The 27,712-nt window shown below is 35.5% G+C and overlaps 1 protein-coding gene across 3 annotated transcripts; it reads right to left on the reverse strand.

Moving 5' to 3' along the window:
• Nucleotides 1-626: 626 nt before the first annotated feature.
• Nucleotides 627-22,127, reverse strand: rassf2a (Ras association domain family member 2a). 3 transcript variants are annotated; one of them, XM_067395124.1, is made up of 10 exons: nt 21,949-22,127; nt 11,221-11,304; nt 9,241-9,316; nt 8,724-8,875; nt 5,646-5,758; nt 5,421-5,563; nt 5,145-5,298; nt 4,548-4,669; nt 4,331-4,428; nt 627-1,761 (listed from the first exon to the last, which is right to left on the reverse strand). In XM_067395124.1, exons 2-10 carry the CDS (start codon nt 11,271-11,273, stop codon nt 1,692-1,694), a joined length of 981 nt encoding a protein of 326 aa, XP_067251225.1. In that variant the 5' UTR covers nt 11,274-11,304; nt 21,949-22,127; the 3' UTR covers nt 627-1,691. The 3 variants fall into 3 exon arrangements, with proteins under 3 accessions (XP_067251225.1, XP_067251224.1, XP_067251223.1); XM_067395123.1 differs by lacking the exon at nt 21,949-22,127 and adding an exon at nt 14,932-15,054; XM_067395122.1 differs by lacking the exon at nt 21,949-22,127 and adding an exon at nt 14,932-15,051 and having other exon boundaries at nt 11,221-11,388.
• Nucleotides 22,128-27,712: the final 5,585 nt, after the last annotated feature.

Genomic DNA, 27,712 nt, shown 5'->3' on the forward strand with positions numbered 1-27,712 from the left:
AGGGAACGACCGCACCCATTAACGCACAGACGAAATGACATACTGTCAGGGTTCGTCTGTAAAGCTCTTTTAGAAGGGGAAGTCAACTCACTCGTGCTGAAGCACCCAGGGAGCGACGCGATGTGTCAGGTACACCACTCCCTGACACACCGAGGAACCGGCCCAAATCGCTGCCTCACACACACTCTTTTTTGTGTTGCTGTGAAAACAGCAGTTTAGAGCTTATAGCTCGGCTCCTCAGACACTCGCGACCTCGCTGCACGTGCCCTCTTCACCAGCACCAAAGCTCGCTGCAGATCCTCTTCTGAGGCAGTGTTTTAGTAAGAAAAACACACGAAGAAAGGAGTCTTCTAAATAGGACACCAGTGAATGGCTCCGAAGCGAAAGACAGAGTGCGATTGCATCTGCTTCCTATTTATATACACCTGTCGGGGGCGGTGCGCATTATGCAAATATCGCACGCCAATTCCATTGGCTTGTTTTAGTTTACACGAAGATGATAGGGCTCTCTAAGCGATATCCCAATTCGTCGGTCACTACTGACGTACGTCGAACGTGACCGACTGAAAGGGAACTACACATACAAAGGTACACATACACAAATTTACTCCAATAACAGATGCATTTGGTTGTGGAAGTTTTTAATTTTCTGATGATAACATTTTATTTAAATATAATTATCACCATATTTTACAATCAGTATCATTATAATACAGACTAAACACATGCCAGATGAAAGGTCAGCAGTATGACAACACACAGGAAAGTCATACAACAGGTAAATGAGAGTCTAAATGTAAAAGAAAAATATGAACCTCTTTTCTTAGCAACTACAGCCAGGCTGTCCTCTTCAGGTACCCAGTCACTGTGATTTTGCCAAGTAAGTCATGTTCCCGGAACAAAATTCCGGTTTGAAAACATAGTCCTAAACTTATCAAAGTGAAATGATAGGTGAATAACAGTGATGTAGAAGCACCTCATTGACGTTGATCCAGGAACATGTTGCACTTGGTGAAATCACGTTCACCTGAGGTATCCAAACATGCATACTAGTCATACTAACTCACTCACTCAAACATCATTAGATGTTCAGACGCTACATTCCCTTGTGCTTCTTCATTCTGTTCTCAGTCATCCTTTAAATTCACAGTCTTTTACTTCAGTATGGGATACACCTCTTACCATTCTGGTACAAAAAGATTTTTTAATCACTGTCTAATAGAGACGTTGGTCAAATGGAGTTTTGTAATGAGCTCACACTTCAGACTGTAGTGGTACAACAGGTTGGCTCAGACCGCATGTATTCTCAATACATACAACATGTAAAGTGATCAGTCAGTCATGACCCTTTATAATGGGTTTAACCAAACAAATAATACTAAAGTTGTAAGCATTTGTCTTTGTTACTTTGTGCTTGTCATTATAATATAAATTCCCTGGTTTAGTGGAATGTGCTTTTATATTATTGTACCTGGATGTCATTCACTGCAGCACCAAATAATGCAGAGGAAAAAATATACAAAGAATTTTTATATTACAAGATGTACCATCCATCTTCACTGGTCAGCAAATATCAATGCATATTAAGTGGTTTAGATTAACAATCATTTAGAGCGGAAGGGGCTGATGAAATTCTGCCTGGAAGTCCATTGATTGACATGAAGCTCTGAGAGAAGGTTGAGAGCTGCTCGTCACATACAGGTGGAACCTTCTGGTAAACACTGGAGCTGTTTCTCAATGATACACCGCAGATACTTGTATCTATTCAGAAAGAGAGAGAGAAAGTTGTTTAACCCTATGATGGATGGATTATTAAAGGGTTCTGTCGTTTATTACTCACCCTCATGTTGTTCTACACCCGTAAGACCTTCATTCATCTTCAGAACACAAATTAAGATATTTTTGATCAAATCCGAATGACTCAGTGAGGCCTGCATTGCCAGCAAGATAATTAACATTTTCAGATGCCCAGAAAGCTACTAAAGACATATTTAAAACAGTTCATGTGACTAAAGTGGCTCAACCTTAATGTTATGAAGCGACGAGAATACTTTTTGTGCGCTAAAAAAACAAAAGAACGACTTTTCAAGAATATCTAGTGATGGGCGATTTCAAAACACTGCTTCATGAAGCTTCGAAGCTTTACAAAGCTTTATTTTGTTTTGAATCAGTGGTTCGGATCGCGTATCAAACTGAACCATTGAAATTCTGAAACAATTCAGAATTACAAAGAATTACAACGTAACGAAGCCTCGTTTACTGAAATCACGTGACTTTGGCGCTCCGAACCACTGATTCGAAACAAAAGATTTGTGAAGCTTCGAAGCTTCATGAAGCAGTGTTTTGAAATCGACCATCACTAGATATTGTTGAAATGTCGTTCTTTTGTTTTTTTAGCGCACAAAAAGTATTCTCGTCGCTTCATAATATTAAGGTTGAACCACTGTAGTCACATGACCTGTTTTAAATACGTCTTTGTACCTTTCTGGGCATCTGAAAGTGTTAATTGTCTTGCTGGCAATGGAGGCCTCACTGAGCCATCAGATTTCTTCAAAAATATCTTAATTTGTGTTCCGAAGATTAACAAAGGTCTTACTGGTGTGGAACGACATGAGGGTGAGAAATAAATGACAGAATTTTCATTTTTGGGTGAACTAACCCTTTAAATCACAAATGATTTTTTTATTTTTATTTTTTACAAAAATACAATAAAAACAATATTCACGCCATCCATAAGTTTGGGGTTGGTAAGATTTTTTTGATATATATGCTCACCATGGCTGCATTTATTCGATCAAAAATACAAAAAAAAACTATGGGTATTTGTTTGTAATTTCAAGTTTCTACCTCACAATTCAGAGAAAAAAAGAAATGCGAAATATATTGTAACTCACAATTTTGACTTTTTTTCTTTCAATTGCGAGTTTATATCTTGACATTCTGACTTTATTTCTCACAACTGTGTTTATTTCTTGCAATTCAGACTTTTTTTCTGGCAATTTTGAGGGGGAAAAATACAGAATTATGAGATCAAAAATTGCAATAACTTTTTTTATTTTTTATTTAATGGCAGAAACAAGCTTCCATAAAAAATAAAACAAATAAATATTATTACAATTTTAAATAAATGTTTGCTATTTTAATATATTTTAAAATCTAATTTAGAACAGCATTTATCTAAAATAGAAAGCTTTTGTAACATTATGTTATACATTGTTATATTTATATACTATATACTTTTGATCAATTTAAAGCATCCTTGATGAATAAAAGTATTAATTTCTTTCTAAAAACAATCATACTAACCCTAAACTTTTAAACAGTAGTGTATAATGTTGCAAAATCTTTCTATTTCAGATAAATGCTGTTGATAATAATCATAAATGTTTCTTGAGCAGCAAATCATCATTAGAATGATTTCTGAAGGATCATGTGACACTGAAGAGTAATGATGCTGAAAATTCAGCTTTGCCATCACAGGAATAAATTACATTTTAAAATATTTTCACAAAGAAAACAGTTATTTTAAAATCGTAATAATATTTCACAATATTACAGTTGATTTAATATGACTTATTTTAAAAACAGTATGCTCCATAATCTTCCATTAGACATGCAAACAAGGAGACAAGGTTTGTCTGGCTTCCAAGGTCCAGTTAGCCCCTGCTGGTAGATGATGTAACTACAATATCGCACTGCAAACAGTATCTTCCTCCATTAACAACCTTTGAAAAATATCTTCGTATTCTGACTGAATACAATTGTAAAGAACGTCATTATATTTTTATAATGAACTTCATTATAACTTCATTAATTAATTCATTATATTATAGTAGATATTTTGCCAGTGCCTGATTCTTTTCTGGATGCCTCTTGAAAGCATGAATCTGATATTTTTCTCTGTCTGCTGCCTTTGACGTCACAGCTCAGGATAGCCACTAGTAAAAGGCTTGTGACTGTGCGTCTTCTTGTGGTGCCATCAGCCAATTAGCATTGTCATGACATCATTTTCTGTGGCTCTAGAGTCAGCAGTCACATGGCATTTACGTCAAAAAAACTGCCAGCAGACCTGAGCCACCATGAACATTGAATTATGGTTAATTTAATACATCAATACCAAGTTTCTGTTAATAAAACAAAGTTTGAAAACAAGCAGCTTTCTCATAATTACAACAGAAATACTAGCTTATATACAATATATATATACTTATATATGAATATATATAAATATATATTTGATGTTCTGAGTGCTCTGAAACACTGAATCATTTAGCAATTGGTTGAACTGATTCAAAGCTTCTCCCATCTACTCATGTAAGGTGGATCTTACCTGCTTCTCAGCTTTTGCACCTCCCTGTCCTCCTCTTCCTTCAGTTTGGTAATAAAGCTCTGCAGAACAGGCATCTCAAACTTTATGTACTGTGCCACCTAGAGCAGTGGAGAGCAACTGCAGTCAGTTATGTGAATTTCTTTGTATTTCAGTATCACCAACCTTCTAATCTCAAAATGATATGCAGATGATCCCTCCTTCACACATACACACTCACTTCATAGGGAATCTCCTCTCCCAGATCCTGCTCCATGAGGAAGATCTTGCACACGTGCTCACATGGTCCCTGAAGTATTCTCACTACTAATGGGTAGTCTGTACGCTTCAACTGAACACGCTCTGAAACACAGAACACATTATGTACATACACAACTAGATTTATACATTTAGGGTACAAAAGGCCTAAAGGCTTGTCTTAATGAAAATGTTCTTTTCACTACTTCTATATAATTGCAGAAAAAATATCTATCTTTTTATTGAATTATGGTCTCTGAGGTCACATGTGTTTAAATGAGTGCTTTGTTTTGCTCTGCAAATTAACCGTTCATGACCTTTTATCTTATACTTGGTCCCATTTGAGTTTTATGATTTTTCCCAAAAATATGAGGATATTTTAACAGCAATATAAAAAAAAAAAAAAAACTGGGCCACTTTTGCCTGCACTCTGAATGTAGGCTAAGCATCAGTGATTATAACAGGGATTCTAGCCTCCACTGTACTATAAATATAATTTAAGTTATGTTGTTCTCTGTCCACTAGATGGCGATTCAGTGTTACACAGTCAAGTGGAGAATAAAAGGAGACAGCAGCTGACCTCCGCTGGTATGAACGAGGTAGAGGGCGAAATCATCTGGGCTGTTCTCAATCTTAAACTTGTTCAGTAACACCCGCAGCACCTGTGGTGTGGTCATACAGCTGTTGATCCGTACGTTAGTTACGGAACCATACGCAGGTGTGAACACGGCCGTCTGAAAGAAAGAGACAGAAAGAGGAACAAGAGATTGTATGACTGAGATGGAACTTAAATGATCACACACCCACACACACACACCCACAAACTCACACACACAGGTTTTTTTCCACAAGTTACCTTGTGGTTGTAGAAGTGACCGTTGATGGAAAATCTGTGTCTTCTGATTCGTCGCTGGTCACTAGGAGACCGTTTCCTGCCCCGTCTCAGTACACCAGCATCACTTTTGGTTCTAAGAAGCTGAGAGGAGACGTCACACACATCTGCCAGGAGAAAACAGTAGATGAGGTGGGAGAACCAGTCACAGGTTTACATAAAGCAATTGTTTTAAAAAGCAAGTTTTACCTTCTTCTTCAACTTCTTCATGGTGTTGTGTTGTGCCGTTGCTTGATTGGTCCTCTGGGGGAGTCACTTCCATCTGAGGGAGAGATTGAGGAGTCTGTGTCTGACCCTCCTGACTGGAATAAAGAGGAACAGAACAATTCTTTCACTACATAATAGTCACAATTCACAGCAGTGTTGCCAAGTTCGTGGTTTTCCCACGGAATTGGGCTACTTTTACACTGTTGCCGCGGGTTGTTTTTCATGTCCGTGGGTTGAAGCGACCCTAAATAATGTGAAATATGCCCCCCTGAAATGTGATTGGGCTAGTTTTGGGTTAGTTTTGAGGAGCAACTGGGCGGGTTTTGTTGTGAAAACCTGGCAACCCTGATTCACAGCACAACATTATGTTCTTAAAGCTCATTTTTTAGTTCACACAAAAAATGAAATTTCTGTCATTGATTACTCACCTTCATGTTGTCCCAAACATTCGTTCATCTTCTGAACACAAATTAAGATATTTTTGATAAAATCTGAGCATTTCTGAACCACACATAGGCAGCAACATCATTGCACATTTTGAGGTCCAGAGAAGTAGTAAAGACATTGTTAAAATAGTCACCGTGACTACAGTGGTTCAACCTTAACATTATGAAGCGACAAGTTTACAAAATGTTTACAAAAACAAAACAAAAATAATGACTTTATTTAACAATTTGAACTGTTGTCATACGCAGTTGACGCAGTTCAGTGCTTCCGTGGTTGAACCACTGTAGTCACGTTGACTATTGTCTTTAATACCTTTCTGTACCTCAAAATGTGCAACAACGTTGCGGCCAAAGTGTGGTTCAGAAACACTCAGATTTCATCAAAAATATCTTAACTTGTGTTCCTTACGGGTGTGGAATGACAAAAGGGTAATTAATGACAAAAAATTTATTTTTGGTTGAACTTACTCTTTAATATGTTTTGGCAAAAAAAAACTTATTTTCATCCAAAATTGTACCATAGACACTACCATTCAAAAGTTTGGGGTCAGTAAGTTTTTTTTAATGTTTGTGAAAGAAGTCTCTTATATTTGTCACAGTCAGGTTGAAATAATGAGGAGAAAAAAGATCTAAATAGCAATTACGGTTTTATTTACAAAGTACTCAGAAACACTACAAAACAGGAACGGAACAACCAAACTAAACGCAACATGAACTGACAAACAACTAAAGGAAACTTAAGAGTTTAAATAGAACAAACAAACCAATCAGCTGAATGAATCACAGACATAATCAATGAAAAACCAAGGAAACAAACTGAAAACTAGGTCACAAAACTAAAATGCGTGACAAACCCACCCTAAACCGAAACAAACACGGAATAACCCTAACCAAAGTCACCACAGCTGAATTTATTTCATTAAAAATACAGTAAAAACTATTTCACATGCAATATTATTTCAATAAAAAAAAAAAAAACATCAATTTGAATGTATTTTAAAATTTTATTTATTTCTGTGATCATTTTCAGCATCATTACTCCAGTCTTCAGTGTCAAATGATTCTTCAGAAATCATTCTAATATGATGATTTGATGCTTAAGAAACATTTCTTATTGTTATCAATGTTGAAAACAGTTGTGCTGCTTAATATGTTTGTGGACACCCTGATACATTTTGTCCAGGATCCTTTGAAAAATAGAAATTTATTTTAAATAAAACAAATAAAACTAAAATTTAATGTTTCCTTGTGGAATAAAAGTATTAATTTCATTAAAAAAAATCCTACTGACCCCAATTTTTTGAAGGGTACTGTAGGTTCGACCAAAAACGGCACTGCCAACAGATGCCATTTTAATTGGTTTATTGAAAGAAAAAGAAAAAAATCAGTCAAACAACATTTGTGCTCACAGCTTTTCATGCTCTAAGCCAAAACTGTCCCTGTCTGAACCACATCAGCTATTATTCAAGACTGAAATCATTAGAACAGGCACTGATGAATCTTATTATTTGTCCAAATGACAGTAATAAACACAACAATCAAGTAGATAAACAATTGTAAAAAAGTTTTTAAACCCGTTCCAGTCACAATCTTTGTGTCATGCATATGAACACATGCTGGACTTCAAAAAAAAATCTAATGATTCTGGGAACTTCTTGTTAAGAAAACATTATCACGACGTTTCTGGCACAAACTGATGCCTGAAGTCTTTCATTTTGTGTATCAATCTCTGAAAACAATACTTGTGTTGGAGCTCTTAGATATAAATAGTTCTTTTGAACTCCTCATCTGGAACCATGAGGCAAAAATAGATCAAAACCATAAAACATTAGAAATGTGTGCATTATTTATATCACACAAGTACAAAACATTTCAAATGATGGAATGCCAAGAGCATGGTCATCACAAGGATAGAGTTGCTATGGCAACAAACAAAACAGGCTCTCAATGTCTGAGCTTCTATGTGTCAAGGTTACTTGAGTTTAAAGATCTGAGCTTAGGAAAGAAATCTTGCTTTCTATGATGACGATAATGTTTTATACGCTATGGTTGATAGGAACTGATTAATCACCATTTTGTTTACTAAAGTGATGTTTAATGATGGAAAAAAATCAGAAATATTAATATTTATCAATCTTGAGTATCAAATCAGCATATTAGAATGATTTCTGAAGGATCATGTGACACTGAACACATGAGTAATGATGCTGAAAATTCAGCTTTGGCATCACAGGAATGAATTACATTTTTTTTTTAAGTTATTTTAATTTGTACATTAAAATCAATGACAATCATAATAATAACATATTTACTGTATTTTTAATCATTGCAGCCTTGGTGAGCATATGAGACTTTTTTCAAAAACTTTAAGAAATCTTACCAACCCTTAACTTTTTGAACACTAGTGTCTATTTATGTATTTTTAGTCTTTATTTCCAGTAAAAAAAAAAACATCCCAAAACAAGATATATTTACTTGAGAAGCAAGATTAACCTTATTGAAATTTGTTAGCTTTATGCTTAGAAGAAATACAGATTTTTGGCAGCAAACTATTTCTTTTTCTCTTTATTGATGTAGTTTCGTGTAAATATGTCTGTCTGTGTGTTTGTCTGACCTCTGGTTGTCCAGGTTACACCCTGAGTGCCAGGAGGTAGATGAAGGAGGAGGTTTGATTCGTTCATGGTCATCCTGCATCTGAAGCCTGATTGGTCGACGCAAACCCCATGAGATATTGAGAAGTCCTTCTATGATCAGCTCCTCCTCTTCCTGCCGGCAGAATACATATAACATACATACACACTCATACTTGAGTTTGTAATCCTGATGAACAGAAGTGAATTGATGATACATAATGGGCCTGAGTATTAGGTTTAAGTGACACACAAGGCTTATAAATGATAAATACAGCATTTCTAAAACTGACACTAATTTGGCACAGCCAAAGCACCTGAGCAAGCTGCATTTACAGACAAAAAAAGGAGACTCAGTCACCCCCACACAGGGGCGCACATCCCCTCCAGTCACAGACAGTTATTACCCCCCTGACAATAGTGAATAATTGAGAAAGCACAGAAGGGGTCAAACGCTTCCCCACCTGCCACACAATGAGTGTAAAAAAACCTCTTTCTTACTTCTCTGTGTCGCAGCTGCAGGTTCTTTCCTTCATAGTAGAGATTGTAGGTCTTTAAATAAGAGAGAATGTTGCTCCTGAGAAAGAACAAAGTCTTGCTTAATAATTCATTTAACCTTTAAAATAAAATAAAACTTATATCTTGTATCAGAATGGGGAGGGAGGGGGTGTCTTAAAATACAGTCAAAGTTCGTTGGGTGCAACCATGTTAATTAATCAATTAGTTATGGAAAAAGAAATAATGTGTTAAAATTATTAACGCATTTAACATATGTGCCCCGCCCCAGACCTAGGTTATCTGACTGACATTTCATACAGTTGATAGTGACGAACATGATACAGGGCAACAACCAACAACTCACTGTGTGAAGTAGCCTATAAAATGCAGTTATATGCCCCTTAAAATCAAGAATGCCCCTGTATGAGTTTTTGTGTCATATTTATATCATATGATATAGTTAAGCTATATCACACAAGCAACAAATGCAATATCACACGATTGCTGATTATAGCACGAGTGCAAATGTGATACTGATTTTCAATCAGTTCAAATAAGAAATTAATATTGTGTTATATTTTAGACAAAATATTGTCTGTTTTTGTTACTTATAAAGCCATAGCAGAACAATTGTGCATCTCCGAGCAACACAGGGATGTTTCTGAATGAATTTGAGTTCTGAACAAATCAGGAAAATCAATGATTCAGTGGCGAAAGAGAGCCATTTACTTAATTCCTGAATGAATCAGCCATTTGAATGAATGAATGAATGACTCAATGACTTATTCATTTAGACATTTACCGCCACCTACTGGCAGTTAGATTAAGAATATTATTTCATTATTTTTTTAAATAAAATTATTAATAATTATTAATAAAAACCCATTCAAGGTATAGTTCAATGAAGTGTGAAGTGGAAATTCCATCATCATTTACTCACCCTCATGGCTGTTGTAGCCTAAAAGTTTATTTTTAATACATTTTATGTTAAATCAAATATAATATTTCTTTCTAAAGCTAATTTTCTAATGTCTAATGCTTTTGTCATTTAACGCAATAATGACTTTAAATGATCTTTTAGGTGTAATTTCTCAGCCAAAGTTGATGTGTGATTAATTTGCCACATTGTGTAATTAATTAGATTAAAATTTTTAATTGCTTGACAGCCCTAATATATATATATATATATATATATATGGTTCAATGACGTGACAGGTCATTTTTTTGCCCAAAGGCCTTAACAATAATAAAAAACAAAGATATGACATCTGAAGTATGTAAGGTAGAACAATTAGATCCGTTTTGATGAATGCAAAAGTTTTTAATTATATTTTGCTACGTATAAAGGTATTTTAAATATACAACCTTTACTTTAAAAGTACAACTGCTATAAAACATGGAAAATGTTATAATAATTTAAAAACTTGTACTAAATATAAAATGTTTTATTGCCCTTTTGCTAGCTAGCTAGCTAGATATCAGCCTGTTAGCATTATTTGAAAATATCATTCGGTATAACCAAAAGTGTCATTTGGTAAAACCGAAATTTTGGTTAAACCAAATTACTTTTTTGGTGACAAATTTTGTCCATATTGTAATTATTGGATATACATGTAAACTTTCAAGTAATGAGGATTGTAGATAATAATAATAATAGTTAGTAACTAAAAATTAACATTAATGTAACATTTATATAGATGAATATAATTATGTTGTTGCAGTATTTAATCTGGTTACTACACTGATTCTGATTCTTTTCTACAATGTGAATGAAACTTTAATCTAGTAGGAATAATTAATTGAGACGAAATAATTTAAATTCAAATCAATATTCATGTCCATGTCAATGTATTCTGTTGGGTTTATTTACAATAATGACAAACTTACTGTACATAGTGAATACATTATTGCAGAACCATAACAGGACAATAAAAGCATTGCAATAAAAGATGTTACCAAGAGTTTGGTAAGGCTTATACTCACTTGCTGATGAATTTGTTCTCTCCAACCCGTACGCCGTCATTCCTGTCATCCATTTTATCCCAGCCACGACTGCATGGAAGAACTCTAGAGGGAAAGCGAGGGAGGAGAACAGAGAAAGCGAATGTTTCAGTTTCTTGCTTTAACATCAAAGAATTAACTCTTGGGTATCTAGGTCAGAGAAGAAAAAAAAAAGGGGAAGAGAACAACAAGCCATTAAAACAAACACATATTGTATGCATATCTCACACTCCTCACTAGCTCATATATTTTTGATATCTCTTGACAAGAGACTCGTGCTCTGTTCTATATCACACAAACCCATGTGAAGCCGACATCTGCAAGTCACAGCTGAAAGTAAACTATTCATGAGGATGTGACCAGAATAGACATGGAGCACATGCTGGAATGAATACGGGGAATGAAACAGACAAAAACAGTTCATCAACTCATTTAAAGTTCCCACAAATTTAGTAAAGTTTTTTGTTCTTTAATCTATGTGTGTTAGCTTTAAGGTCACCGATAGTATAAGCTCAGCAAAAAAAGGAAACGTCCCTTTTCCAGGTTTCTGTATTTTAAAAATCATTTTGTAAATTCCAATTAAGCTTTACAGATCATTATTGGAAAGGGCTTGAAGGGTTAGTTCACCCAAAAATGAAAATTCTGTCATTTATTACTCACCCTCATGCTGTTCCACACCCGTAAGACCTTCATTAATCTTCGGAACACAAATGAAGATATTTTAGTTGAAATCTGAGGGCTCCATGAGGCCTGCATAGGGAGAAATGACACTTCCTCTCTCAAGATCCATAAAGGTACTAAAAAACACATCTAAATCAGTTCATGTGCGTACAGTAGTTCAATGTTAATATTATAAAGTGACGAGAATATTTTTGGGGCGCCAAAAAAAACCCCCCAAAATAACGACTTATTTAATGATGGCCGATTTCAAAACACTGCTTCAGGAAGCATCGGAGCATAAATGAATCAGTGTGTCGAATCTGCTGTTCGGAGCGCCAAAGTCATGTGATTTCAGCCGTTGGCAGTTTGACACGCGATCTGAATCATGATTAGATACACTGATTCATTTGGGCTCCGAATATTCCTGAAGCAGTGTTTTGAAATCGGCCATCACTATATAAGTCGTTATTTTGTTTTTTTGGCGCACCAAAAATATTCTCGTCACTTTATTATATTAATATTGAACCACTGTACTCACATGAACTGATTTAGATGTGTTTTTAGTACCTTTATGGATCTTGACAGAGGAAGTGTCATTGCTCCCTAATAGGAGGCCTCACGGAGCCATCGGATTTCAGCTAAAATATCTTAATTTGTCTTCTGAATATTAACAAAGGTCTTATGGGTGTGGAACGACCTGAAGGTGAGTGATAAATGAAAGAATTTTAATTTTTGGGTGAACTAACCCTTTAAACAACACTTGTTCACACTCTAAAAAATGCTGGGTTAAATATGGACAAACCCAAGGAATGGGTTGTTTTCACCCAGCCATTTTTTCAACCAATTTTGGATTTATTTTTTTAGCCAGCAATATAGTAATATAGCAAAAGGCATGTTTTTGCTCACCCCCAAATAGGGGCAAATTTATGGGGTATTTTAAGCTGAAACTTGACCAGACCAGAGACTTATATTACATCTTGTGAAAGAGGGCATAATAGGTGCCCTTTAGCCCAAACTGCTGGGTTTGTCCATATTTAACCCAGCTTGGGTTGTTTTTAACCCAGCATTTTTTTAGAGCAATGAACCATAAACAATTATTACATATGCACCCGTGGAACGGTCCTTAAGACACTAACAGTTTATAGGCGGTGATAATTAAGGTCACAGTCACAATAACTTAGGACACTAAAGAGACCTTTCTACGGACTCTGAAAATGCCCACCTGCGTGAACATGCCATAGACCTGCTGCAGGAGACATGAGGACTGCAGATGTGGCCAGAGCAATACACTGCCCAAGACAAACCACGTGTAACCATGTGTCACCCCAGACGTGTTCGAGAACTTGCTAGTAACTTGGTGGAAGAGTGGAGTAACAGCAAGAACTGGCAGATCTGGTGATCCATGAAGATGAGATGGACTGTAAAACAGCTGGTGGCCAAACCAAATACTGACTGCTACTTTTGATATAGTAGCATTATATATGTTCTTCTGGAAGAACACACAAAATACTGATGACTCATGCTGCACTGTGCAGATTTTTGTCCAATCCATATCTAAACATATCCCCCAACACAGTCTTGAAATTTGACCAGACTTTAAACATTTCAACTGTTAAAAGATGCTTAGTCATAATGCTGATCAATATATTTACATTTTTAGGAATGCCATTGATTGAAATACAATCAGTGCTGTAGGATAATACAAAATTGTCCCCTGTGGTTCATTACAGATAAAACCAGAGAAACACAAGACTAAAGTGAAGCGTAATATAAAGCCTACAAGCAAAAATAGCCAAGAGAACAATCATATTCTTTCTATTAATTCATCCAGTTAAGTTCTCCAACAGTCCACAGAAATGCTCAAGTGGTTCCCTCTATAAAGTGAACTAAAAACATGAGTGATATTCTGTCTAAATCTTCATAGTGTGTATTATTCAAAGGAAAAACTTTATATTTTCCAATGCAAAATGTGTAACATGTCCAACTGAAAGATGAAAGAGTACATGAACTTTTATCATCTCTATAAGGCTTAATGGCTGACACATATAACCATGTTTGGAGGTTCCCCTGGCACAATACAAACTGCTCTACTCAAGGCTTCCTTCCTCACCAGCTGGAAGGGCTTTACTGAAGCTTCCGGAGACAAGGACAGGTGCAGGACAACAGGGGTACTGTTACCCTGCTGATACAACTACTTAACTACATCTCTGACTACAGCTCTGACAGATTCCGAGCTGTTGCTGTTTTATTTTATCTCATTTAAAACATTCAGTATACAACTGTCATTCCAACAAAGCTAAAATGAATAGTGTCACTGTCAAACCATATCTAACTTTAATAAAACAAGCTTTTTAATAGAGACACATTTATAGACCGAACCTAATGTTAAAGGAACTGAAAGTGAGGAAACTGCAGTGACCATCTGTATGTAGTTTCACAACTTTGCATGAGCGAATCAGTGTTAAAAGGATAGTCCACCCAAAAAATGAAAAATCTGTAATTATTTACTTACTCTCATGTCATTTAAAGCCTATATATGACATTCATTGTTCAGTGGAAGATAAAAGAATGGGAGATTTTGACGAATGTTGATAATCAAACCATTTCTTTTCCAATTGACTTCCATTAAAAATGGACAGGATATACAATGGAAGTCAATGGGAATCAAAACTGTTTGATTACCAACGTTCTTTAAAATATGTTTTTTTTATATTCCATAACACAGACATGAGGGCGAGTAATGAGTGAATGTTCACTTTTGAGGTGAACTATTCCTTTAAATAAAGAAAATTTGTCATTTGTCTTCTGTATTACATGATAAAATGGCTTAAGTTACTTAAAATCACAACCTTTTTGCATTTATTCCTCTTCATCTGAAATACCACAAAACCGCACATTTGAAATGCCACAAGACATTGATTTAAATCCTGACATTTATCAGCAGACTGAAGAGTATACTTTCCATTTACTGTCTCACTATCTCTTGGCATTTCTTAAACTAGACATAAGAAGACTTAACTGAACGCACTTTACCTTATCTCTGAAGTAAATGGCTGTTTTGCAGCTAATCGTGTGGTAGTCTTTAAATGCTAAGCGATTGCTGAACCCATGTGACACATAGCTTCGCTCTGCTGAAGTCTTCCTCTCCGATTTGCACAGCGGAAACTGACACGAGGCTTCAGACTTCCCCAATTGTGGTTTCGCTGGCTGCCTCCTCCTCCTTTTATCTCCCTGTGTCTGTTTCTTTCAAGTTCACCATATCTTCATGCCCACTGCCATTAATCATATACCAACAAAAGATATATGAAATCCATCAACTTTATGAGCACTTTAGAATAACTACTTAGTGTACACAGATACGAGCACAGAACTCAAGGGTCCGATACACACAAGTACACACAAAAAAGGCACAGGTGTCCTAGTGAGACCCCAAATGGAACAGTTAATGGCCTCATTCACTCCCAGACAAAACTCCTACACGGTTATCCTTTCACAAGATCGTTATCCCACAAGCAAACAATAGGGTCTCTCTTTTGTACGGGCATGTTTTCTTATCAACACTACCATCTCCTGACCCAGAGTGTTCAGTTAAGCATGTGTAGCTGTTAGTGTGTGTGTGTGTGTGCTTGTTTTTGTGATTCATGAGGACACAAATGTGTATAATGGCATGGTTATTACACTGTTATTACAACGTAAACATGAAATATGAGTCCTCATATTTAAAATAGCTTTAAAACATACTAAACAATGTTTTATTAAAAATGTAAAAATGCTGAATGTTTTCTGTGATGGGTAGGTTTAGGTGTAGGGGGATAAAATGAACAGTTTGTACAGTATAAAAACCATTACGCCTATGGAATGCCCTCACTAAGATAGCAAAACAAACCTGTGTGTGTGTGTATGGCCCCTCCCACATCTTTCATACACACCACTCGCTGCGCTCAATCAGGAGATGATGAAATATTCAATACCAATAGACCAAGAGCAGCTTATTCTGACATGAATATTTCATATCCCAAATATAGTCCTGTCAGAACTACAGATGATCAGTATAAGAGCTATTAGTCTCTGATACACATCCAAAAGTCATTGCCAAGAGATAATGGGCATCAGATGACAGGTGCTGATTAGAAGGGGTCTGTATTTAGGGATGCATGATGTATCAGTGCCCTCTCTGAATCAGCAGATAATGTACAAGCTCTAACACTTTAAAACACTAATCACTTAATTACAATGTTAAATGTAATCTTTAGTAAATCTCAAAATGAATATCCATTCAGTTGTAGCATTTGAAATGACTAATTTTGGATTTTAGTGTTTCATTCAAGACAAAATAGTAAAGAATTTTGCTATTGTTCATTAATCAGTTATAAGTTGATCTGTATCAGAATATATGCCGTTTATAAGTTTAGGGTCTGTGAGATGTTTTTCTTCTAAATAAACTAATACTTTTATTTAGCAATTAAATAAATCGAAAGTGACAGTAACACTGTTTCCACAAAAAAAATATTAAGCAGCACAACTGTTTTCAACATTGATAATAATAAGAAATGTTTCTTGAGTTGCAAATCAGCATATTAGAATGATTTCTGAAAGATCATGTGACATTGAAGACTGGAGTAATGATGCTGAAAATTCAGCTTTGACAACACAGGAATAAATTATGTTTAAAATATCAAAAAGAAAACAGTTATTTTAAAATGTAATAATATTTCAGTAAACGAGGCTTCGTTACATCATAAGTGTTTCGAAATTTCAATCGTACACCACTGGGGGGCGTGACTTTGGCAGTTTGATGCATGCTCCGAACCACTGATTCAAAACAAAAGATTCGTAAAGCTTCGAAGCTTCATGAAGCAGTGTTTTGAAATCGCCCAACACTAGATATTGTTGAATAAAGTTGTTATTTTGGCGTGCAAAAAGTAATCTCACCACTCCATAAAATTAAGGTTGAACCACCGTAGTCACATGAACTGTTTTAAAAACGTCTTTAGTAGCTTTCTGGGCATCTGAAAGTGTTAACCCTTAAATGCATGATTGTTTCGCCAATCATTCTTACATATTCGGGTCTTTATCGACACGGATCTATATCTAACACTGATGGATCTCTACCTGTTGTGATAATATAAAACTCCTCTGATATTAGAGTAACAATTACAAAAGACAAAATAAATCATATTTTGTTACCTTTTGGAGCTTGAAAGGGCTCCATTTGAGCAGATGTTTTATGCCATCATCACTGTCCTCGTCAGAGCTCATTTCCCAGAGCTCATAGTTTTATGTTTGAGGTCACGAATAGGAGCCCATTCGTGATCTCAAATGTATTCTCAAAACTATAATTTTCAACATCTTCAAAATCAATATTTTGATCGCTAACAGCTTCACCAGCTTCATCTATCCAGTAACAGTTACAGTCATATTTGATTGCGTTCAGTACTTGCTCTGCAGTAAATCGCTGAGCCATTTCATGTTTTTCTTATTCTTTCGTTTTCTGTCTAAATGAGTCGTCACTTCAGCATTGTGTATCAGACATTGCCACCTTGTGGAATAAAGGTGAATTCCACTTATTTCGTCATCTAAGATTTAATTATTGTTGTGCAGAAAAAAAAAAAAATATGTACACTCATACACAACTCGGGTCGTTAGCAACCCTATACAATTTTTACAAAATATTGATACAAAAATAGACATTCTTGTTATATTCTTTATAATAAGTTGATTGAGGAATACCAAGAAGGTTGATGTCTAAATAGGGTAGTGAATGACGTCCTGGGTCACTAAAGACCCGAGGTATGCATTTAAGGGTTAATTGTCTTGCTGGCAATGGAGGCCTCACTGAGCCATTGGATTTTATCAAAAATATCTTAATTTGTGTTCTGAAGATGAACAAAGGCCTTACAGGTGTGGAACAACATGAGGGTGAGTAATTAATGACAGAATTTTCAATTTTGGGTGAACTTACTCTTTAACATCAATCACATCCTGCTCTTTATTAATCATTCTTTCATTTGTATACCCAATGCGAGATGGAGTCATACAGCTGCAGCTAACATATACATGAAAGTTGGGGTAGGGGAGCCTGAACTGGTTGATACAAGAAAACAGCCACCTAATAAAGAGGTTGACTGGCACAAGTATTTTATGTATTTAAATACTAATTAAATTTGTAAAAACATGAAAAAAAAAAAAAAACATTTCACAATCTTATCTGAACTGTTACCTTTTTCTTATAGTTAACCTCTTTTAATCCCTTTTTTATTCATGCTCAAATGTTGGTTAGATAAATACACCCGATTATACAAAAACAAATGCAAATTTAGATAAAGAAAATGGAAGAATGATCCTGCTTCAGTCTCTGCAATGCAATAAGCCTTTTTCACGCTTTTCACTTGAATAGCCGCCTACTTGAGCACCACGCTTTGAGAGCCATGTACTTTTCCACGCTTACGCAACTATGCAATCTAGCATTAAATGTGTCAGGGGAATCTATGAAAAATGAATGAAAAAGAGCATGAGAACTATTTTTACAGTCTATTGGACTCACGACTATCCAATCTGCTGGTTCTCCTAAAAATCAACTCTGCATCTACAAAAAGTACCTAATTATGAATAATTACATGTTTTTCAAACACAGACTGTCTGGTGGGTTGGCTCTTGAGTTTACTGGGCACATGTGTGGAAGTGGTACAAACAGGATGGAAGTAGTGGTTTATGTCGCTTCAGCATCCAAAATGGCTTGTTTTTTGAGTGTTTTCTCATGTTACTATAATAAATTCTGTCAGGATCAGTGTTAAGGGTAATGTAATCAGATTACTTTTGTAAATTAATGCATTACTTTTTCAATTTACAACAAAATATCTAAGTTACTATTTCAAATAAGTAACGCAAGTTATTTTGTTTTCCCATGTATTGACTGACAGCTCTCCTGTCCCCATGTTGAGAGAAATCGGGAGTGCAGAGGTAGTTCTAGACTAAATGTGAACATTCAGTATTCCTCAAAATGAATAAAAACAGTGAAATGCAAACTCAGAATTTTATGCAAACCTGTAATAATTCAATATATTAAATGACACAAATATACTTTATGTATTTAATCTCACTTTCTTTGCTGCTGAGCTTCAATGATCAATATAACATTACTTTTCATTAAAAGTAACTAAGTAACACATTTAGTTACTTTTTTAGGGAGTAACGCAATATTGTAATGCATTACTTTTAAAAGTAACTTTCCCCAACACTACTCAGGATTATTTTGTTTGTTCATGCTATTCAAGTCACGTCAAGTCACCTTTATTTATATAGCGCTTTTTACAATGCAGATTGTGTCAAAGCAGCATTACATTGATAACTGGTACATAAATTTTGGCTGCACAGCAGCTCTTAAAGAATAGTGTCAATGCAGGCAGATCAGAAGCACTGTTGAATAAATGTCAAGAATACTGTTGTTCCAATCCAACCACAGCCACCGTTCCATCCCACTTTTTCCTTCCCACTGGCTCGAAAGTTATTCCCCCTTGTTGTCCAATTCTAAAGCAACCACTCACTAACCTCTGCCTTTAAGATCCAGGCCAAGATCTCTGCTTGATGTTTCCTGGCCTAGATCCACACACACACACCATTCCCTCACCTCCCCCAACCAGCATCTCCTCATAAACACTATAGCTCGGCTATTGTTTAAATCGCCACGGCAACCTGGAAAACACTTGCAAAGCACCAACGAGCTTCATCCAACAATGCTGAGAGTCACACGTCTGCTCCTTCTTCCTTTCTTCTTCCTTCCCTTCATTTATGTATTCAACAGCTTGCACTGCCACAGTTGTCGGCATGTTTACTGATGGCTGCTGCTTTGTGTTTCTGAAACTCTCTCGAGTTATGAAATATGACACAGAAGACAAAACAGCTACTTCACAATCTGCTGCATGGGAAATCTGCCTGGAATCCTAACTTGCATCCAAGAACCTAAGGCTAGTCTGGTAATGAGTAACGTATTTGGAACACCGAAAGAATCCACATTTATCAAAACAAATGACTTTAGATGCAGTTTAGAAAAACTATTTCAAGATGAAGAGAAGGATTTCTCATTTTTTCCCTTGATTTTCTTCAGTTTTGAACTGGAAAGTAACTATCACTCAAATGTGTCACCAACTATCTGAAGGTGTGAGGATCACTGTTAAAGGGATTGTTCACCTAAAAAAAAAAAAAATTCAGCTATCATAACCATCATGCTGTTTCAAACCGATATGATTATGAAAAAGAGAAGTTTTTTAGAATGTCTAAACACAAAGTTTTCATATGGCTCAAGAAGACCTGAAAGAATTGCGTGATTTGTACAGTATGTAGACTACTACTTAAAAGTACTCAAAGTTTTATACAACAATCAGTCCTATTCCTCAAATCTGATTGGTTGAGCAGCGTGCTGAAATTTACATTAGCCAAACACCAGTTCTTTAACTGGAATATTGAAAGATATAATTTTGACAGACAATAAATATTGTATTTCTGGTTTAGAAACGTTCCAGTACACAGTGCAAATAGGGATTAGGAGTGAAAAGGGGAGACTATTGAATTTGTAAAGCATCCGTGTGAAAACAAACGTGGAAAGAGGATTTGGAGAGAAAAACGATAGATTCTTGGTGCATTCCAGTGAATTATTCATGGGATATATATCGTAAATTAAATTGGGAGAACAGTCCTTTTTATACTCTTAGGTTGGAAAAAAGAAACTAATCAGTAGGAAAAGAATGCAGCAATTAAAAAAAGCTCTTTCCATAGATATTCTTGTTATAGCACATAACATTAAAATACCAAGCGTTACGTTATTCTTCTGACGGCTGCAAATAGAACATGAAGGAAATTGTTCAGCTTATTTAGTCAAACTGACAGATAAAGATTATATGTAGTGTAGCCTTATGATTTGAAATGATTTGTTTCAGTCTTTTTGAGTGGAACTTAAGAAAAAGGTGGATTCTTCCACTTGTCTGGCACTTTGGTGACTCACAAAGCTTGATGGTTCTCTTTTAGAACTATTTTCATTGGCAACAAATGAAGTAATTGTCAAGTGTAATTTCAGTCTGAATCATAAGTAATCACAGTCCAATCAGCTGTAATTACCAGAGGCAAAATCAGATGTTATTCAGCCCTTTTTGGAAAGTTGGGAACAGGAATATCTTTTTAATGTTTTTGCCTTTTATGCACATCTAGGCTTAATTTATTTGTAAAATACAGTAAAAACTGTAATACTGTGAAATATTACAATTTAAAATAACTGTTCTCTATTTTAATATATTTTTAAATTACTCTTGTGATGGCAAAGATGCGTCTTCAGAAATCATTCTAATATGCTGATTTGCTGCTCAAGAAATATTTCTCATCATTTTCAATGTTGAAAACAGTTGTGCTACGTGGAAACCGTGATATTTTCTTCCAGGAAAAAAAGGCGTTTATGGAAACAGTCTTTACTGTCACTTTTGATCAATTTAATGTGTCCTTGCTGAACAAAAGTATTACATTTCTTTGAAAACAAATGTATTTTAAGCAGCAGTATATTCACGGAACAGAAAAAAGACACACAAACTTCTCTAGTTGTGCTCCATCGAAGAAAGAAAGTCATACAGGTTTGGAACAACATACGCATAAGTAAATATGGTGACAGAATTTTTATTTTTGGGTAAACTATTCAGGATAAACCAGACTGGTTATGTAATCTAGCCAGATATAATGCCAGGAGAGTTATTTGAGCATTACTTTCCCATTGCTATCACAGATATCTCACAGGGAGGTAAACAACTCTAAATTTTAAACACTGTGGCATATTATTCTCTTGACAAGAGTCTACAGATGCTATTGTAATCTGAAGCCTGAATATTAGATTACATTTCCAGTAAGACATTCTCAATGTGTTTCAATACACAACTGCTCATATTACACATTATGATACAAAGTTGCAAACACATGGCAGTAGCCTAACACAGTCACTGGTACATCAGCATCCAAGTCTGAGCACGTCGTGGGTAACAAACATCTACGAAAACAGTGAACACAAACACCCACCCCTCTCTTGTAGATCTCTGCTCCCCAGATGCCGATGTCACGATGCCCGTCGCTCAGATCAGATTTTAAGGGGTTTAAATCTTATCAGTGTTTCACTCAGTCTGAACGAAATCTACCATCCGAGATGATGTGAACCGATACAGGGCTTTACTTAGTCCAGCTCGGACCGAGCTTCTGCGCGTATCGGGAACAATCGCAGCAGTTTGAGGGGGGCGTCTGAGGAGGAGGAATACCCCATCTGCTGTTACAGACCTCAGATAGTGTATCAGCCAATCAGCGCGCGCTCGGACGCCCCTTTGTTCGCGCTGCTCCTTTGGCGCTGGAGAACATATGTGTTCAGTGGGGAATCCCCCAAAACAATAGCCCACTATAAGTATAGGGAACAGACAGTAAATTAAAGCTTAATTTTACTCGTGGTAACGTGTGACCTAATTGTACAAAAGGGCCTATTTTATAAAGTTGTGAACTATATAGCTAACTTTTTTTAGTCAAAGTATCCCGAAAAAATCACGTCTCTGCAATGCAAACTATTTTCAACATTGACAATACCCATTATTAAAGAATTAGTTCACCCAAAAAATGAAAATTCTGTCAATAATTACTCACCCTCGTGCCGTTTTACAGCCGTAAGATCCTATTTTTGTTGAAATCCGATGGCTCCGTGAGGCCTAGCTGCGTAGCCAGCAATGACATTTCCTCTTTCAAGATCCATTAATGTACTAAAAACATATTTAAATCAGTTCATGCGAGTACAGTGGTTCAATATTAATATTATAAAGCGACGAGAACATTTTTGGTGCGCCAAAAAAAACAAAATAACGACTTATTTAGTGATGGCCGATTTCAAAACACTGCTTCAAGAAGATTCGGAGCACAATGAATCAACGTGTCGAATCATGATTCGGAATGCATGTCAAACAGCCAAACTGTTGAAATCACGTGACTTTGGCGCTCCTAACTGCGGATTCGATACGCTGATTCATAACGCTCCAATGCTTCCTGAAGCAGTGTTTTAAAATTGGCCATCACTAAATAATTTATTTTGTTGTTTTTTTTGGCGCACCAAAAATGTTTGTGTCACTTTATAATATTATTATCGAACCACTGTACTCGCATGAACTGATTTAAATATGTTTTTAGTACCTTTATGGATCTTGAGAGAGGAAATGCCATTGCTCCCTATGCAGGCCTCACGGAGCCATCGGATTTCATCAAAAATATCTCAATTTGCGTTCCGAAGATAAACGAAAGGTCTTACGGGTGTAGAACGGCATGAGCGTGAATAATAAATGACAGAATTTTCATTTTTGAATTTCTGAAGGATTATGTGACACCCAATAGCTGCGAAAAAAAACAGCGTTGCCATCAGAGAAATGAATTACATTTTAAAATATATTAAAATATTTTAGATTGTAAAAATTTTTTCACAATATTACTGTTACGCCTGCAGTTTGCTTCATTGGTCTATTCAAGGAGTAAAATTTTATGCTGTGGAAAATTTGGTAACATATGGGTTAATGACTACTGAGAGTGAGGATTAGATCATCATGGGTCAGAAAATGAGCAAATGTGAGCTGAGAATGACTGAGAACGTTTTAATCTCTTGTAATTCACTACCCTCTGATCTACCCATCTGTCCAGAACAAAGTTAAAGGGTTCATGAAGCCTAAAAAGCTACAAAGTGTATTGGGAGCTCAGGATTAAAAAGAATTAAAACTAATATGAAGTGAAAAGTGAAATAAATTTAGTTTGTTTCTAAATATTTTCTCTGTGTTTGTATTAAGGTTTTGTCCAGACATTAGACAATCTTGTAGGACTATAATATATTGTATAATTTGGTAAATAAATGGTGCTTCCTATATTCATAATGTGCTTCCAGTCGACAACAAATAACCTGGTGTTGTTGACAACATCCGTTCATTTTTTTAAATCTCTCTTTGTCCCCTACTCTGACTGCTTTCCTGCATCTATGGAGTCTGCTTAAGTTGTGTGTGACTAATCATGTTAACTCAAGTCTGTTACGGTCAACACACACACTGTGCTGATGGAAGAAGCAGAAGTGAAGAACAGATATGTGTAACCTGATATACTTAATGAGTTTTCAAGATCAGACAAAGAGAAAACAACATTTTATTGTCAGTTGTCACCTAAATAGATGGTAATTAATTATGACAAAAAATAAAAATAAAAAAATAAAATCTTCTCAATCTTTTTTTTTTCGCATCTTGATACACTTAACTAGTAATAATCATTAATTTTTTTGTCAAAAATCTATTATTATATTATTAAAGGTGCAGTAAGTGATTTCTGAGAAACTCTGTTGATTTGAAGTCACCAAAACAAAAACACCCCTACTGAAAAGATCACAACCCTACCTTTATAGCTCCGCCCCCAAATTCACAGACACCTCCCCCCAAATGAGTGTATACGTCCCTTACTGCTGATTGGCTACAAGTATGTTTTGGTGCTTGATCCGTCTGATCCACTTTCAAGAGTTGCACGATTCTGGGTAAACTAAGAATCACGATTGAGATCACGATTCTCCCACGATTCTGAACAGACAACTAAATAAATCAGCACAGTTTGCTAGTGGTTCTGACAAAACATGAATTGCTGCAGTCTATTTAAAACTGTTTAATTAAAATGAATTATTTAAGAAAAGATGGTTTGAATGAATGATTCAATGACTCACTGCATTTTGAATGCTTGTTCGAAATGCATCAGCGCTGCGCAGACCGATCAGCGTATGATCAAAGTACTGTGAGAGCAATTCAAATCATAGAGAGTAGTCTGCTCTCCAGTCACTCTGATGTCATACCGATCGGTCTGAGCAGTGCCAATACATCTCGAACAAACCTAAAAACTTGATTTCATTTTAGATGAATATTTGTTTTTGAAAAAATCTCTTGAATCAGTGATTTATTGGCTCACTTAAATACCTCACTGGATGAATCAGCGTTTTTGAACAAATCTTTTGAATCAGTGATTTAATGGCTCACTCAAATACTTCACTTGTTTTATTATGGATGAATCAGCGTTTTTGAACAAATCTCTTGAATCAATGATTTAATGGCTCACTCAAATACTTCACTTGTTTTATTACTGGATGAATCAGGGTTTTTGAACAAATCTCTTGAATCAGTGATTTAATGGCTCACTCAAATACTTCACTTGTTTTATTATGGATGAATCAGCGTTTTTGAACAAATCTCTTGAATCAGTGATTTAATGGCTCACTCATAAATAATTCCCTTGTTTTATTACTGGATGAATCAGCGTTTTTGAACAAATCTCTTGAATCAGTGATTTAATGGCTCACTCATAAATAATTCCCTTGTTTTATTACTGGATGAATCAGCGTTTTTGAACAAATCTCTTGAATCAGTGATTTAATGGCTCACTCAAATACTTCACTTGTTTTATTATGGATGAATCAGCGTTTTTGAACAAATCTCTTGAATCAGTGATTTAATGGCTCACTCAAATACTTCACTTGTTTTATTATGGATGAATCAGCGTTTTTGAACAAATCTCTTGAATCAGTGATTTAATGGCTCACTCATAAATAATTCCCTTGTTTTATTACTGGATGAATCAGCATTTTTGAACAAATCTCTTGAATCAGTGATTTAATGGCTCACTCATAAATAATTCCCTTGTTTTATTACTGGATGAATCAGCGTTTTTGAACAAATCTCTTGAATCAGTGATTTAATGGCTCACTCAAATACTTCACTTGTTTTATTATGGATGAATCAGCGTTTTTGAACAAATCTCTTGAATCAGTGATTTAATGGCTCACTCAAATACTTCACTTGTTTTATTATGGATGAATCAGCGTTTTTGAACAAATCTCTTGAATCAGTGATTTAATGACTCACTCATAAATAATTCCCTTGTTTTATTACTGGATGAATCAGCGTTTTTGAAAAAATCTCTTGAATCAGTGATTTAATGGCTCACTCAAATACTTCACTTGTTTTATTATGGGTGAATCAGCGTTTTTGAACAAATCTCTTGAATCAGTGATTTAATGACTCACTCATAAATAATTCCCTTGTTTTATTACTGGATGAATCAGCGTTTTTGAACAAATCTCTTGAATCAGTGATTTAATGGCTCACTCAAATACTTCACTTGTTTTATTATGGATGAATCAGCGTTTTTGAACAAATCTCTTGAATCAGTGATTTAATGGCTCACTCAAATACTTCACTTGTTTTATTATGGATGAATCAGCGTTTTTGAACAAATCTCTTGAATCAGTGATTTAATGACTCACTCATAAATAATTCCCTTGTTTTATTACTGGATGAATCAGCGTTTTTGAACAAATCTCTTGAATCAGTGATTTAATGGCTCACTCAAATACTTCACTTGTTTTATTATGGATGAATCAGCGTTTTTGAACAAATCTCTTGAATCAGTGATTTAATGACTCACTCATAAATAATTCCCTTGTTTTATTACTGGATGAATCAGCATTTTTGAACAAATCTCTTGAATCAGTGATTTAATGACTCACTCATAAATAATTCCCTTGTTTTATTACTGGATGAATCAGCGTTTTTGAACAAATCTCTTGAATCAGTGATTTAATGGCTCACTCAAATACTTCACTTGTTTTATTATGGATGAATCAGCGTTTTTGAACAAATCTCTTGAATCAGTGATTTAATGGCTCACTCAAATACTTCACTTGTTTTATTATGGATGAATCAGCGTTTTTGAACAAATCTCTTGAATCAGTGATTTAATGACTCACTCATAAATAATTCCCTTGTTTTATTACTGGATGAATCAGCATTTTTGAACAAATCTCTTGAATCAGTGATTTAATGACTCACTCATAAATAATTCCCTTGTTTTATTACTGGATGAATCAGCGTTTTTGAACAAATCTCTTGAATCAGTGATTTAATGGCTCACTCAAATACTTCACTTGTTTTATTATGGATGAATCAGCGTTTTTGAACAAATCTCTTGAATCAGTGATTTAATGGCTCACTCAAATACTTCACTTGTTTTATTATGGATGAATCAGCGTTTTTGAACAAATCTCTTGAATCAGTGATTTAATGGCTCACTCATAAATAATTCCCTTGTTTTATTACTGGATGAATCAGCGTTTTTGAACAAATCTCTTGAATCAGTGATTTAATGGCTCACTCATAAATAATTCCCTTGTTTTATTACTGGGTGAATCAGCGTTTTGTGAACAAATCTCTTGAAGCAGTGATTCAACGAGAAAAAAACGTTTTTAACAGTCACTTGTCGCCACCTACTGGTGTAACAATGTAATGATACAATCATTATTTGAAGTGGGATCTGCTCGTACCTGCAGTGTCATGATCACCAGTGAGAGTGCCCTTTCAGCCACTAGAGGGCACTCCATTCCGGACTCTCGTTTCCACCCATTGCATTCACTACATTACCCATAACGCACTCCCCGGACTCATTATCCCATGTTCATTGCACCAGCTGTTTTGTGTCACATCATTAGTGTCTGTCTATTTATACCTGGTTTGTTTCTGCCTTTGTTTGTGGTTCTTTGTTTAATGTTACGTGTACTTCTGGTTCTCTTGTTTGGTTTTCTTTGTGTTATTTTTGTACCTGTTTGTGTTGGACTGATTTTATGGACTTTGACCCTTGCCTGTTTGGATTACGTTCTGGATTACCCTAATAAATTGCTGCATTTGGATCTGTCTTCATCTTCGTGTGTACCGTGACATGCAGACATCAGTGTTTATCCAAACTATACCCT

The sequence above is a fragment of the Chanodichthys erythropterus genome, chromosome 9 (genome assembly GCF_024489055.1).
Source record: "Chanodichthys erythropterus isolate Z2021 chromosome 9, ASM2448905v1, whole genome shotgun sequence".
NCBI lineage: Eukaryota > Metazoa > Chordata > Actinopteri > Cypriniformes > Xenocyprididae > Chanodichthys > Chanodichthys erythropterus.

Excerpts from the sequence above, each read along its gene's own strand:
- rassf2a (XM_067395122.1), bottom strand. The coding sequence starts at position 11,366 with ATGTTAAAGCAAGAAACTGAAACATTCGCTTTCTCTGTTCTCCTCCCT. Across the intron at positions 9,317-11,220 it reads GAGAACAAATTCATCAGCAA|GAGCAACATTCTCTCTTATT; the intron begins GTGAGTATAAGC and ends GTTCTTTCTCAG. Across the intron at positions 1,762-4,330 it reads GTGCAAAAGCTGAGAAGCAG|ATACAAGTATCTGCGGTGTA; the intron begins GTAAGATCCACC and ends CTTTCTGAATAG.